Source organism: Hyperoodon ampullatus (assembly GCF_949752795.1).
Source record: "Hyperoodon ampullatus genome assembly, chromosome: 10".
Classification (NCBI taxonomy): domain Eukaryota; kingdom Metazoa; phylum Chordata; class Mammalia; order Artiodactyla; family Ziphiidae; genus Hyperoodon; species Hyperoodon ampullatus.
Window position 1 is genome coordinate 27,801,899 of NC_136923.1, and position 16,472 is coordinate 27,818,370.

General features: G+C 41.6%; 1 protein-coding gene across 18 annotated transcripts in view; it reads left to right on the forward strand.

Moving 5' to 3' along the window:
• Positions 1-16,472, forward strand: part of CADPS (calcium dependent secretion activator) — a gene marked incomplete at both ends in the record, with an annotated part of 485,811 nt that overhangs the window by 299,162 nt on the left and 170,177 nt on the right. For all 18 annotated transcript variants that reach the window (XM_079713702.1, XM_079713696.1, XM_079713695.1 and 15 more), the window contains one exon: positions 8,909-8,975. In XM_079713702.1, coding sequence (XP_079569828.1) covers positions 8,909-8,975 — 67 coding nt within the window. The remainder of the gene's footprint in view (positions 1-8,908; positions 8,976-16,472) is intronic.

Genomic DNA, 16,472 nt, shown 5'->3' on the forward strand with positions numbered 1-16,472 from the left:
CTAGGGGAATGTTTAACCAGTGGAAGGGAATGGGATGTTTTCCAGGGATTCTGCAGGTACCATTTGCCCACCAGCTATCATTCTGCTTATGTGTTTGTGAAAGGACTTAAAGTAATAAAACTGACATGAAAACTGAAGCTTGGTTATGTGCTAGAGATGTGGGGAATTCAAAAACCCAATACCAGGGGCTGGTCACTGATGAAGACAGATTTAAACAGAAGCCCGTGAGAGGTTCAGGAGGGCATGGTTGGGACAAGAGGTATACATCCCAGCAGCTGAGCACACCACAGCAGCAAGCAGTCAGAGTAAAGAGCAGCGCCCTGGCCTTGGTGCACCAGAGTTCTAGGGAACAAAGAAGGCTCAAGGTTCGAGTGAAAGATAGATACTTACTAAGGAGGGTATTGGAGGGGGTTGGGCATGAGGAACTCCAAAGGAAGCAAAGGTCTCCCACCAACTAGAGACTGGCTGCTGAACCTGAGCTCTGGCTGGGATTTGGAGAATTTCCATGGCATTGTCTTTTTTTTTTTTTTTTAACATCTTTATTAGAGGATAATTGCTTTACAATGTTGTGTTAGTTGCTGCTGTCTAACAAAGTGAATCAGCTGTATGTATACCTGTATCCCCATATCTCCTCCCTCTTGTGTCTCCCTCCCACCCTCCCTATCCCATCCGTCTAGGTGGTCACAAAGCACCGAGCTGATCTCCCTGTGCTATGCGGCTGCTTCCCACTAGCTATCTGTTTTACATTTGGTAGTGTATATATGTCCATGCTACTCTCTCACTTCGTCCCAGCTTACCCTTCCCCCTCCCCGTGTCCTCAAGTCCATTCTCTACATCTGCATCTTTATTCCTGTCCTGCCCCTAGGTTCATCAGAACATGGCATTGTCTTGAGGCCAAAGTATTCCTAGAGTTTTAGGTGGGATTTTGGCAAAACTCTTCTGCCTGTGGCCGTGAGAAGGCTGTAGGGGAATGAGCCAGGCCGCTGCTATACACTCTGTCCTTTTTCAGCTGTCCACGATGAAGGGCTAGCTTTGCCTCATTTCAATTAGCGTCTCATGAAAATGTTTGTGACATGTTTCTAAGGTCAGCTTTTCCTCCTTCTTATCATATTACTGGCATATATTCCCAAAATGTTAAATGGGATTTCTCCCTAATATCCCTTCCTCTGCAATATAAACATCCTAGTTTGAAGACAAAGGATTTGAGAATTCTGTTAGGTTCCTATAGCACCCAGGAACAGCGTTTGTGTCTTGAGCAAAGCATTGGCTCGTAAATACTTGGTAAATATTTGCTAAAGGAATGAGAGCCTGAGTGAGCAGGATGGAGGGAAAGAGGGCAAAGTGAAGAGGGTAGAGCAGACAAAAAAGAGAAACAGAAATATGAATGAATATATCTGTCCTTAAACCTACTTTTTAAAGAAACTTCCTTAAAAAGATCAGTAGCTCAGCCCACTTTCTAGGCCCCTTTGGATCTCTGTGCTAGGAGTTTTACAAACACTCTCTCGTTTAATCCCCACGGCAAGCACTTGACATAGGTATTACTTTCCTTATTGGACAAATTCCCATTTCCCACATTCTCTTCATTTCTCTAACCAATCTGGATTAAGAAAATTTTCTCTTGATTCATTCGTAAAATTACTAACATATTTCAGACCATTTTGACCCTATGGATGATAGAAGAAATCTGTAACTCACTTCTGACAGGCTCCACAGTGATTTCATTTTACTAGGCTGCCATCTAAAAACTACCCCTGCCAGGAAATGTACCAGGAGGGCCTAGGGCCGCTCTGAAAGGTGGACAGTGGGTGCCTTAAAAACGCTGTCAGACCCACTGTGGCCTGAATCAGGGCTGGACAACCTTAGCTACCCAAGGGATGATTCAAGGAAAATAAAAATGTTGTGAACTACATTTTTTTCCCATTTAAACTTAAAATAGCTTTAGGAAGCCCTATTATATGGGGCAGGAGGATGGAAATATCAGAACAGTGTCACACCTTAGAGAATGAGAGAGAGAAAGGAAGTTTTAAGAATCAACTCTGAGGTTATAAATGGTGTCTACTTCGCTGTTTATTAATACCTAAAGGAAACCTCAGAATTACTGTGAATTACTCCTTGTTGGTGGACTGTGGTTCCTGGAATGAGCCACTGAGCCATTCAGAATAACTTTATTGAATAGAAAAATGTCAGTGAGAAAATCAACACTGGCTTTTGACCTTAAGACATGAGTATTAGGGATATCTGAGAATGAGCAGCTCCTCGGTGGCTTTCTAATTTTTCATCTTTTATATCCATATGGTGTTTTCAAGTTCAGGTAGTGCATTCATGTGCATTATCTCATTTTTATCCCTGAAACAGCCCCCCAAGGATTAGTTATTAGTATCCCTCCATCTTAATAAATGGCCTCTCCCTTCGCCCAGTTGCTCAGACCAACATCCTCAGCGTCATGTGACACTTTTCTCTCTCTCTCACCCTTCATCTCATCCATCATCAAGTTCTCGTCACTCCATCTTCAAGGTAAATCTAGAGTTCAGCCTCTCATCACCACCTCCACACCATCATTCGAATCCAGGCCTCCCTCATTCTCCCTCTCACCTGTTGCACTTGTCTTGTCAGCAGTCCCCCCGCTGCTGTCCTTGCCCCTGTAGGCTCTTTCCCACCCTAAAACCAGAGTAATTTTTTTTTAAACACAAGTCAGATCCTGCCACTTGAGTGCTGGAAAATCTCTAATGATTCCCCATCTCGTTCAAAATAAAAGTCAGTGTTGCCTCTGTGGCAACAAGGCCCTATCTAATAAAGACACCACTACTCTCTGACCTTGATCAAGGCTCTAGCCTCCCTGGCCTCCTTGCTCTTCCCTGAAGACTTCATGTGTACCCCCACTGCAGAGCCCTTGTCCCCACTGTTTCCTCTGCCTTGGATGTCCCTTCTCCCCCACCCAGATGTCCACATGGCTCACCTTGATTTCTGTGTGTCTCTGTACCTTATCAGAATGCCTTTCCTGGCCCATCTGTGTCCTCTGTCTGTCTCTTACACTGCTTTGTTTTCACCAGAGCACTTACAGTTATCTCACATACCAGCCATTTCTTCATTTATTATTTTGTTGTCTGTCTTCCCCACTGGACTTTGAGTTCCTTGTCAGCAGGGGCATCTGCCTTCTTTGTTCGAAGAAGCTAGTACAGGGCCTGACATGTAGTAAAAGTCCAATAAATTAGTTGTTGCATAAATGAATGTGAATGAATGAATCTCTACAAATAAGGAAACTGAGGATTAGAGTGGTGAACACACTTGCCCAGGTCAGAGTAAGCATCAGAGCCAGGTCTAGAATTGTGTTATTTCTTTCATTTGAAATGAAAGAAATCAACTGAGGACCTGAAGCATGAATAAAATACAGAGCGTCCCATGGCTCCACTTGGAATTCATTCAGTGAACCACAGCTTATAAGTCTTAGCCATGCTTTTTTTTTGGGGGGGGGGGGGGGGGGCTGAATATTTTTAATTTAATAAAAGCTATAAAACTTACATCCCAAAAGTTCAAAAAACCCATGTTTAAGAAACATGAAGAAAATTACAGCAAGGTACAGTGTAAGTATAAAGCTAATAACCAGTGATAAAGAGAAAATCATGAAAGCAGCCAGAGAACAAAGAAATGTTACACACAAAAGAATAAAACAGTTCTTGTTAGAAGCATTGCAAGTGAGAAGACAGAGGAGCAACACCTTTAATGTACTCAAGTCTATATACGCAATGAAAACATCTTTCAAAATGAATGACAAAATAGTTACCCATGCTTCTTAAAATCTCCTTTCCTCTTCCACCTTCTTAGCTGTGCCATTGCTCTAGACTTCTTGTTTTCAAAACCATCACACTCCTTTCCCTTCCCCATAAGTCCCACTTATACCACTCATATTGACACAGACTCTCAAACAGAACTACCTAGACTGACCTAATTCAATATATTTAGGACTCCACTTTATTTCCCGTTGGCTTATTTTCTATAATTAGATCAATTAAATCAAGTTAGTTGATAGTGTTGTTTAAATCTTCTAAATCTTTACTGATTTGCTGCCAATTATTGAGATAGAGGTATTGAAATCTGACTATAATTGTGGATTTGTTTGTTTCTACTTAAGAGTCTGTCCATCTTTGCATCATATATTTTGAAGTTCCGTTATTACATGCATAAACATTTAAGATTACTGTGTCTTCTTGATGAATTGACCCTTTTATCATTATAAAATGATCTTCTTTATCCCTGGTAATATTCTTGGTCCTGAAATTTATTTTGTGTGACGGTAATAAATATAACCACTCCAGATTTTTTAAAAACCAATGTTGGCATCATAATTCCTTTCCCATCCTTTTATTTTTTGCCTCTTTGTGTCTTTAGATTTAAAGTGCATTTCTTGCAGGGAGCATAGAGTTAGGTCTACTGAGCACTTACTAGGGGCCAGTTACTGTGCTAACAACTTGACATGCATCATCTCCATCTGTCCTTACAACAACCAAGTGAAGTAGATCCTATGCTAACCCCATTTTACAGCTGATTAAACTGAGGCATGGGGCAGCTAAGCCTAAGGACCTAAGGACCCAGAATTCCCACCTAGGTATTTCCACCTTGAGTTTGAGATGTAACCCCTCAGCTAAACTTCGGCTCACTGTATTAGAATGTTGATTATCTATTCATAAATCCAGATTTCCAAATATCTGGATAGCCTGAAGAGGTAGTTGAGGGTCACTAATGCCCACACAGGTAGATCTGTCTATGGAATGAAGAGCTGGAGGGGGGAAGCCACCTGTATGTCTACAATGACAGAATTCCATCTGCTCCAGGTACTTTTCATTCTGCTTAATGAGCATGTTTCAACCTAAGAAAATGTAGAGCCAGAGCTGACTAGACAGAAACTGTACATGGTAGCCCTCAATTTTTCTTGGTTTTGACATCTGGTATGTGCCAAATTAGCAATAAATTCTGAGGAAGCCTCAGAGGGAAAGCCCTTCTTTCATGCAAGCCAAATGATACTTTCTAAAGGAGGATTGTTCATTTTCCTCTGATCCCACTCAGCTTTCCCATTCAGAAGCCTTCAACCACAAGTCCTCTCTGTTTGATTGCAATAGCCATTCATGTTCTTAGTTCAAAAAAGAAACCGAAGTTTGTCATCTATAAGAGGAAGAATAGAATGCTGAAGAGGGCCCTCTGGAACCAGAGTGTTCTGGTGTAAATTCTGGCTATGTCTTCACCAGCTCGGCGCCCTGGAGAAATTATTCGACCTTTCTTAACTTCAGTTTCCTCACCTGTAAAATAAGAGTGATAACGTAATGACATACCGAGTAATAATTGCTTACCTTGTGCCAGATATTGTTCTAAGCACTTTATGTTTCATTAACTTCTTTAATCCTCACAGCAACACTTGAAGTAGGTACCATTATTAGTGTCCCCATTGTACAGATGAGAAAACTGAGGTAGAGATAAGTTTAGTAACTTGCCCAAGGTCATACAGGAACGGAAGCAACCTAAGCTTAAGCAACGTAAGCTCCAGATTCAAGCTCTTAACCCTTCCAGGTGGGTATAATAAATTCACATAAAGTACCTGGCACAGCACAGAAGACTAATAAGACTTCACGAGCAGTAGCTAGTATTTTTATTATGAAGGAAAAAATTAATGATACCATATGAATTACATTCTGTGGGTTCACGTGAACTCCTTTTCCTACTTCTGTTCTCATCAGTTAAAACTATGAACACTTTAGAGGTCGTAGCTGTATTTGTTGTTTTGAATCTCTTTATGTGGATTCAAGTTAAGAAGTAAGAAAAATTGGTAGTGGCGGCCAGAAAAGTACGAGAGTTACAACCTTACTAGGCATTACTAAAAATAGAAAACTTTTTGCCCATTGTCTTTATTTATCTTTTAATTCATCTATTTCCCTATGTACATATGTCCAAGGAGATTTCTTGTCACATATTTAGCTATTAACTACTCGTAACCATACGCTTACCTCTGTACTCAAAGATATTTTATAATAAGGCTGATATTTATTGTGCATCTACTTCCTGCCATGCCTCGTGCTTATACTTCATAAGCATCATCTCATTTAATCTCCGTAACCACCCTGCAAGAGAGGGACCATTCCTGGCCCTGTTTTCCAGAGGACCGAGTGGTTAAGCATCTTGTCCAACATCTCAGATTAACCACTAGAACTGGAACACTATACTCTTAATCGGCACAGACCAATAACCCTGTCTCTCCTTAGACCTGGCTGAGGGTTCCTGTTAGGTCCATTTCTGCCATGGATACATTTATATATTATTTCAAGAAGGTTAAGATCACTGTCCAGGGAAGCTAGGTAATCCACGTAACCAGAGCTGACCATGTTGGCCTCGGGGCTGATGCATTTACCAGCCGTCCAGCCATTTCCACGGCCTCAGCCTCAGTCCAGCCACCATCCTCTCTCTGCTGTCTGCACTACTGTAACCATCTCACTGGTGTCCCTGCCTTCTCTCTTGCCTTTTCCATCTACAGTGCATTAACCACTCAGCAACCACTGGGATAATCTTAAATAGAAATATAATTGTGCCACTCCCCTGCTTAAAACCCTTCCATAGTTTCCCATCCTTATTTAGATTGAGTGTATTCCTGATCTAATTTGCCCATTAAAAGATCACTCTGTCTGCCATGTAATGAAAAGAGTTAGAGTGAAAGCAGGGAGACCAGAGAGGAGCCTGTTGCTGTGGTCTGGGTAGACATGACAGTAGCTTGAATGGGGAGTAGCAGTGGAGATAGAAATAGATGGGATATATTTTGGGAGGAAAAAAAAAAAAACTCAAAGAACTTGGCAGTGGAGTGCATGTCTCTATGCAATGTTTGAAACTCTCATCAGAAAGTTTGATAAAGATGGCTCTGGTTTCCCAAGGCACTCATAACTATCTGAAATATAGCAAATGCATACTGACCACCTACCATACATCAAAAGCTGTGCTAGGAATTTAGAAAGGAAAACTTAGGAAAAAAAGAACAAGTTTCCTTCCTTCAAGGAACTCACAATCCAATAGAAACAATACATATGAAAATAAATAAATTATAGCAGTGTGATCATTGTAACTACCAGCAGAATTATCTGCACGGCCCAGGAGGTGATGACATCACGGTAAGGATTCAAACTTAGGAAGAGTATGAATTCTAACATAAGGAGCAGGGAGAAGGCATTCCAGGCACCATAACATGTGCAAAGTTATGGGGGTGTGCAACTTTATGGTGTGGTGAGGAATTACAGGTAATATAAGGCACAGAAGCTAAATTTAGAGAGTGAAGCATAGCTGGCAAACAAAGTCATTTTTAGGCCAGGTCAAGATGCTCCATTTTGTTTCTATAGGCTAAGGTTTCCCTGGGTCTGTTCTTACCACTGATGGTACACAAGATTGTTTAGTGGTATACAGACAAGCATATATTAGTTAAGCAGTTGTTATGTATTTTAATGTGTGTTATATAATATAAAATTAGTATATCAAAGCTACAATGTAAAGTTTCCTTTCAAAATAAATTTACCCTTGTTAAATAAGTCAATTTAAAGAAAAAAGGCAAGTAAAACATACAACAGATGGACCGATCTGGGATAAATCATGGAAGTGCAAGATGAGTGGTCAAAGTTGCAGGCTCCCCTCGTGTTAGTGGGGGAGACTCACTGAAGGAGTTTCAGCAGGGGAATTCATACATGCAGAGATGGTAGGATCCAGGAGGAGGATGAAACTCATTCTGGTGAAACGGATTAAGAGTTTCCTCTGTGGTTTACCATGGCCGTAAAATGTGTGCTGGGACTGAAAGAGTGGAGGTGTGAGCAAAGTAAGGAACTTGGCAGGAGGTAAAAATCAAGTGCACTTGGTAATTGAAGAATCAGCATGAGGAAGCAAAAGGACCCGGAAGACTCAGGTTCCTGGCATGAAGGTCTGAGTACTTTGGCCACCAGCCACTCCTACGAGACCCTGAAATTTGTCTAACAGTGTACATTTTAATTAGGTGCAGTCTTCATTGTGTTCCAAAGCAGAAATTGTGTCCTGATTCCAAGTGAAGTGGGGATTTGGAAGCTGTCCAGTTGGGTTTTGGTAGCACATAAAGCCAGTTTTGGAACTCGAGGATTTGATTGGGTTTGAGTATGACCAGATCTCTCTTCACTTGGTCCAATAGAGCTTGAAAACCAGCCTCACTTCCTTGATCAATGCCAGTTCAACGTGTATCAATCCATCAGGCCAACGGGGCAATTCATGAATGAATTAAGTAACACTGATCATAAAATCTCCAGACAGCTTTGAAGTGTGCCTTTGTTGTTCTCTGCCCTCCTTTAACTAAATTTTTTCTGCATAAAGATTAATTTCCACCCACAGAAGAGCAGTTCGGGGAGGGGGACGGGTGTAGGGAGGACTTTCTATGCCGACTTGAAACTTCCTTTCTGTAAGGTAACTACATTTGCCGGAATTACAGCAAAAGCAAAGAAGGTTTGCTTTGTTTACTAAAGGTTTTCCTGAAAGAGACTTGACAAGAGGTGAAAGAGTTGGAGTTGTGAGATTTAGCACTCTTTATTTTCTCTCCTGTGCAACAGCTTTCAGGAGTTTACCTACCTGTAAGACGTTTAGCACATAAACAAATTAAGGTACAATGTAACATTTTCCAAGGTGTTTCCTGGAATCAGGCAAGGTTCTAAGTCAAGTCTGATGATGGGCCACAATTCCTCCTATAAACCAGAGTAAACCCTGCCTGCGGCTCTTCATTATTCTCAACCACACAGCTCCAGAGTCTGCAATCTGTTCCCAAGCCCTGTGAATCTCCTTGTTTGTGAGCACCCAGCTTCATGGTAAAGCGAGTTAAACAGCTCACTAGCGCAAGCATTAATGCATCTCTGGTCTTTTTGCTTTCCTTCAGGTATTTATGGGCCATCGGTAAGAATGTCTGGAAGAGATGGAAGAAAAGATTTTTCGTCTTAGTGCAGGTAACTCTTCAACTCTAATATCAGTCTTAAGAGCCATTATTTTTAAAGATTCGATAGGATTCATTAATGTTTTTGATATAATTTACCTTAAGTGCACAAAGCTCAAGTGTTTAACTCAGTGAATTTCTATATATTACATATGCATGCAACCACCGTTCAGAGGGATACAGAACATTTCCAGTACCCAGAGCACTCCCTTCTGCTCCTTTTCCTTTTTGCATCACTTTCAAGTTCTAAAAATTAATGCATGCTCATTATTTTTTAATTCTAACAATACAGAAATATATATGAAATGTGGGAGCAGTAAACTCCCACCCCTGCCAGCAATGCAGGAACCCAGGGAGGGAGCAAGTGTGTGCCTGATCGGGGCAATAGGGACACTAACATTATTTTAGAAGAATCTGCTGTTTCTAAAAGCACTAAGGTAGTCATTATGAGAAAAGCCAGAATTTAGTTGGACTTTTTCCATCTTTTTCATTGTTTAGTAAGTTTGATTTCAAATCACCTGTGGAAGAGCCTTCCAGTCTCCTTGATGTCTGAGGCTTCCAGACCCCCTATAATTATGTTTAACCATCTAAATATATCTTTCCACATAGGCTTTTTTTTTTTTTTTTTTTCTTTTTGCGGTACACGGTCCTCTCACTGTTGTGGCCTCTCCCGTTGCGGAGCACAGGCTCCGGACGCACAGGCCCAGTGGCCATGGCTCATGGGCCCAGCCACTCCTCGGCATGTGGGACCTTCCTGGACCGGGGCACAAACCCGTGTCCCCTACATCGGCAGGCGGACCCCCAACCGCTGCGCCACCAGGGAAGCCCGCATAGGCTTTTTTTAAATAATCAAACTCTTCATGTTGTTCATCAACTTGCTTTTTGTTTTTGAACACAATCATTGTAGACATTGTTTCATGAATGCACATATAGCTCAGATTCTAATACCTGTGGAATTTTCCTTTTTGAGGTACTTTGGGCTTCCCCAGTTGGAACTATAATTAACCATGCAGCAGGGTACATCTCTGTATACAAAGATGCAGGTGTAGATATAGATATTGATGTTAATAATACATCAGTAATATATAAATAATATTATTGCCCTCTTCATTGTATCTTTAAGAAAAAAAGATTCCAGAAATAGTAATGCATGTCCTTGAAAATCTCCATGCCCCCCCCTTTTTTTGGTTTGTTTGCTTTTTGCATCAGGATTTTTCAGTTTACAAAAGAATTTGTCATTGCCTTTTTTTAATTTGCAAGCTCCACCAGAGCATGTGAGCTATAATTCAATTTGTCAAAAGTTAATTTATTCTGTACTCTGAAAGATGTCACAAAGTGAGTCAACTTGTAATTTAGTGACTAAAGGTGTTTACTGGGTTATTGTGTTGGCTATGAGCATTGACTAGTATTTTGAGCACTACGGATTCTGAAATCTCACAGTAAAAGCAGCTGCCTCTTAGTCTAAATGGCCTTGAAAGTTCCACCAACGCTGAGCTTCTAAGGCTACACCTTCTACAGATCTACTCAAGCTTCTACTGTGTCTCTAAGACAAACAGCATCTGTCTGGCTAGAAGCAAGAGGTAATCTTTGCTTTCATGATCACTATGGGGTGCAACAAAACCTTAAAATAAATTAACCAAAGGAAAACTTTGGAATTATTCCCAACCATCCAAATAAGCCACAGCTAAGTGATGGAAGACATTTCATTCAGAGATACATTTCCTCAGAATATCAGCTAACCAACATTTATTGAGTACCTATTTTGTGAAGGGTACATTGATAGGTCATAGAGAAGAACTGGGAGACCTGGTCTCTCACTTCCAGAAAAGGATCTCTTACAGTTCTTTATAGGCAAATAGCAGAAACAGACTCAAGGTAAGTAAGGTTTAAAAAAAAGTGTATTAGAAGGCTCTTGTGGTAGTTCATAGGATTGGTGATAAAAGCTAGTACCCAGAGTAGTTCCAGAAATCCAGGTCGTGGGAACCATGGCCAGTGTCATTGACATGGCTGTAAGGCAAAATCAGCTCTGACCGTTTTCTGTCTTTGTGTCTCCACTTGAGAACCAAATCTGAGAGAGGGAATTGGATTGGTCCAGCTTGTGTCACACCAGCTTTTCAGAGGGGCAGACCATGTTGCTTTGATTCACAGTGCCACTGAGCTGTCTCCAGTGCAAAATCAGCATGCCATTACCAGAAAAAGAAATGGATGCTGAGCAGGCAAAAACAGCTGATATCTACCCTAAAGAGAGCATGTAAGTGGAGAGACAAGACACATTAAAAAAAATATATCTAAGAATAAACGTACCTAAGGAGACAAAAGACCTGTATGCAGAAAACTGCAAGACACTGATGAAAGAAATTAAAGATGATACAAACAGATGGAGAGATATACCATGTTCTTGGATTAGAAGACTCAACATTGTGAAAATGACTATACCATCCAAAGGAATCTACAGATTCAGTGCAACCCCTATCAAACTACCACTGGCATTTTTCACAGAACTAGAACAAAAAATTTCACAATTTGTATGGAAACACAAAAGATCCCAAATAGCCAAAGCAATCTTGAGAAAGGAAAATGGAGCTGGAGGAATCAGGCTCCCTGACTTCAGACTATACTACAAAGTTACAGTAATCAAGACAGTATGGTACCAGCACAAAAACAGAAATATCGATCAATGGAACAGGATAGAAAGCCCAGAGATAAACCCATGCACATATAGTCACCTTATATTTGACAAAGGAGGCAAGAATATACAATGGAGAAAAGAGAGCCTCTTCAATAAGTGGTGCTGGGAAAACTGGACAGCTCCATGTAAAAGAATGAAAGTAGAACACTTCCTAACACCATATACAAAAATAAACTGAAAATGGATTAAAGACCTAAATGTAAGGCCAGACACTATAAAACTCTTAGAGTAAAACATAGGCAGAACACTCTATGACATAAATCACAGCAGGATCCTTTTTGACCCACCTCCTAGAGAAATGGAAATAAAAACAAAAATAAACAAATGGGACCTAATGAAACTTAAAAGCTTTTGCACAGCAAAGGAAACCATAAACAAGATGAAGACAACTCTCAGAATGGGAGAAAATATTTGCAAATGAAGCAACTGACAAAGGATTAATCTCCAAAATTTACAAGCAGCGCATGCAGCTCAATATCAAAAAAACAAACAACCCAATCCAAAAATGGGCAGAAGACCTAAATAGACATTTCTCCAAAGAAGACATACAGACGTCCAAGAAGCACATGACAAGCTGCTCAACATCACTAATTATTAGAGAAATGCAAATCAAAACTACAATGAGGTATCACCTCACTTCAGTTAGAATGGGCATCATCAGAAAATCTACAAACAACAAATGCTGGAGAGAGTGTGGAGAAAAGGGAGCCCTCTTGCACTGTTGGTGGGAATGTAAATTGATATAGCCACTATGGAGAACAGTATGGAGGTTCCTTAAAAAACTCAAAATAGAACTACCATACGACCCAGCAATCCCACTACTGGGCATATACCCTGAGAAAACCATAATTCAAAATGACACATGCACCCCAATGTTCATTGCAGCTCTATTTACAGTAGCCAGGACATGGAAACAACCTAAATGTCCATTGAAAGATGAATGGATAAAGAACATGTGGCACATATATGCAATGGAATATTACTCAGCCATAAAAAGAAATGAAATTGAGTTATTTGTAGTGAGGTGGATGGACCTAGAGTCTGTCATACAGAGTGAAGTAAGCCATAAAGAGAAAAACAAATACCGTATGCTAACACATATATATGGAATCTCAAAAAAAAAAAGGTTACGAAGAACCTAGGGGCAGGATGGGAATAAAGACGCAGACCTACTAGACAATGGACTTGAGGATATGGGGAGGGGGAAGGGTAAGCTGGGACAAAGTGAGAGAGTAGCATGGACATATATACACTACCAACTGTAAAATTGATAGCTATTGGGAAGCAGCCACATAGCACAGGGAGATCAGCTCTGTGCTTTGTGACCACCTATAAGTGTAAGATAGGGAAGGTGGGAGGGAGGGAGATGCAAGAGGGAAGAGATATGGGGATATATGTATATGTATAGCTGATTCACTTTGTTATAAAGCAGAAACTAACAAACCATTGTAAAGCAATTATACTCCAATAAAGATGTTAAAAAGGAAAAAAAAAGATTTAAGATGAAGATTTCAGATGCTGGAATTTAAAAAAAAAATTACATCAAAAGAGGCAGCTCTGGATTATGGGTGATTCTCCCCTTTGCATGCTTCTCACCTGGCAGAGCAGCCGCCCTTACAATCACTTGTGGTCTGGCCTCCCTCAGTAGACCATGTGCTGTTTCAGGGTCAGTTCTGTTTCCAACTCATCTAGCTGTGCTTCCCTCTTTACCCCACCACACACACACACAAACACACACACACACCCTCCAGCTCAGTGTCTGGCATGGCCATTCAGGAAGTGTTTACTGGAAGAAAGAAGGAAGAGAGAGAAAAAGAGCCCAGGCAGTGCTTCAAGTGGTTCTGAGAAAGGAAAGATTGTGTGACCTAGAGAGTGGCTGGTGACACCTTCCAAGAGGAAGTGGGGTAAGTGGCCTTGTCATGTAATATGGAGTCTCTCCTCCCACTGAGGTAGCCAGTTACTGGACACAAGACTTTTCTATGACAATCTTTGAAATGATGAAGTACTTAGGAGATGTCACTGACCTCTTACTTTGGGAGAGATTTTAGGGGAGAAAAAAACTCTTCAGAAAAAAAAAAAAAGAGGAATTGTGCTGAAAATATTAGTGAAGCCATGTCTATATGATATATACTGAACCCAAAAGAAGAGAATGATTGTTCTAGGCCGTGTGACTGGAGCACAGACATTTTAGGGCCTTCACACTGAGCCTTCTACCAAGAGAAGATAAGAAGCACTCAGTAGCTACAAAGCAAGCTATGTGCTCACTTCTGAAAATCAGAAAAGGGCATCCAAAGCCTATCTACAGCTCGGCATTTTTCCTACAAGGATTTCATGAGAGGTTTCACGTACATGTGATTCTCACTAACTTGAAAGAGCCCTTGAGGTACACTGGGGACATGCATCCCCCAAATTAAACCTTCTGTTTCAGCCTAAATCCAAAGTCTCCATTACACCTTCAGTGGCCTGCAGAGGTGATACGATAGCCCCACCATCACAAAGGTAATGGGGGAACCAGGAGGAAAACTCAAGTCTTCTGTTTCCATTTTTGTCCTGTTCACTACAACAGTGTCTACAAGCAATTTTGGTGGCCTACCTAGAAAATACTGCCTCACTTTTAGATTCTTCTCAATTTTTCATCTCTGCTGTTTAAGTGATCACACAGGTACTCTATCAAAATGATAAAGAACAACTTAAGTCCTTTGAAACAACCCCAATGCCAACAGAGTTGAAGGAGAGAAGTTCCAGGCCCTCAGTCCTGGCCCAGTTCAGGGAAAGCAAAAATATCCCAAGTTGCTTGAAAGAAAGATGGCAGCTCAAACAGTGACCATAGGCGCCCAGCAGCTGCATGCAGTGTTGAATCCAGTCTTACGTACAAATGATTTTCGGTTTCTTTTAGCCACCACACCCTTCCACTGAAATGCAAAAGTGAAAACAGGAGAACCAGTCTGGTCAAATAAGGGGAAGGGTGAGGGAGCTGGGGAAGAAAGCAGATTCTCCCCATCCTGCCACCAACTCCCCAGCAGCCTCAGAGGGATCTCTGTGGGACAGTGTGAAACCACCACATAGGAGTTATATCTACCCAAGTGACTTACTGAATGTGCCTTTCTATTCAGATGCTGGGTTTTATGGAGTGTTTTTTATAGAGAGCTGGTAACACATAATTTCCAACGTGATTATGAATTCCGTTAGATTTAATACAAGGAAGATTGTTTGAAAAGCCTAAGAAGAACACATCCAACACCAATCTCCTCAAAGTTCATCTCCCCTCCCACCCCGGCTGTCTGTCTGTCTGTCTGTCTGTGTCTCTCTCTCTCTCTCTCTCTCTCTCTCTCTCACACACACACACACACACACACACACACACACAGAAAGAGAGAGTCTACATTTCTGTCTGTAATGCAAAACTATTAAATTCTTTCTTAGGGAGATTTCCTTTTAGAGCTACTACCTTGGGGAACCAAAGATAGTTATAAATGGGCTTCCTACTAACCAGGGACAAAGGCCACCCTTAGAGGGGTTTTGAGCCAAAGCAGCAATTCCCATGTTTAAGGATCAAGGCTAAAATGATGATGGAAGTGGCTGGAGTCTGCCCTACCAGCTCTGAAGGGAATGAAACAGTTACAGGGTGTGTCTGTGCCAGAGACTTCAGTGTTCCTACACAGTGTTCTCCAAGTATGGCCCTGGACTGCCTGCACTGGGTGTTTTTTAAAATGCAGAGGGAGTTCCCTGGCGGTCCAGTGGTTAAGACTCCGTGCTCCCAACGCAGGGGGCATGGGTTTGATCCCTGGTCGGGGAGCTAAGATCCCACATGCCATAGGGCGCAGCCTAAAAATAACTAACTAAGTAAATAGAATGCAGATCCCAAGGACCATCCAGAAGCGTCTGATGCACAGAAGACTCTGAGATGGAGCTCAGGAATCTGTATGCTTCACAAGCAGCCCAGGAGATACTGATGCAGGGGGTCCGTGACCACCTTTGGAGAAACACTGCCTCGGAGGTCATTGTCCCTTTTAAACTGAAGTCTTCCATTCCTTTTCGACCACACTCTCTCAGAGTTTATGCTCTCCAAGGAACTGAGCATCAGAGTAGCTAAACAGATGATTATGTGCAAATGGCATGACAAAGCCTCTCAGCTGTGTTCCTTAAACTCCCAGTATATGCCCTCTGAACACAGCTGCAGGCCCTAACACAAGGATTAAGGAGAAATGGGTCCCCGGCACCCTGAGTCAAGACATTGCTGGGTAAACTCATTCTAAACCCCAGGGGCCATGGTAGGGAGCAAATATGTTGATTACCGTTGTTAGGAACTGCGACCAAACCAATGTTAATGATGAAGGTGCCAATTCCAAGAGCTCCACCCTGAGCTCCCCACCTTGGGTGTGGGAGGAGAGGAGTGGAAGAAGCCAACCCGTCATCCAGACCAGGTTAGAAAGCCTCACCTCTATCATCTTTTTCTTCTAAAATATTTTTCTTCTGTGCCCCAGAGATTTCTGTACTGTGCTAAGGACAAGTCTTATCCCTATTTCGCATTGGAGGAAACTGAGGCTGAGACTGGTTAAATGACTTGCTCGAGGTCCATGGCTCATAGGCAGCCTATGTGAAACCTAACATAGGCCTTCTGATTCCAGATGTCTTCCAGGACACCAAGCACTGAGATGGCACTGTGCTCAAGGAGGTTTATACAGTGTCCTAGATAAAGTGCCCTAGAACTCACACACCTTGCATCAGTTAGAGACAATGTGGTCCCTAAATCATAACCTGTTTCGGATTCCCTGGAGATAATATAATGCACCCAAATTCTGACCATTCCAGTTTTCAAAA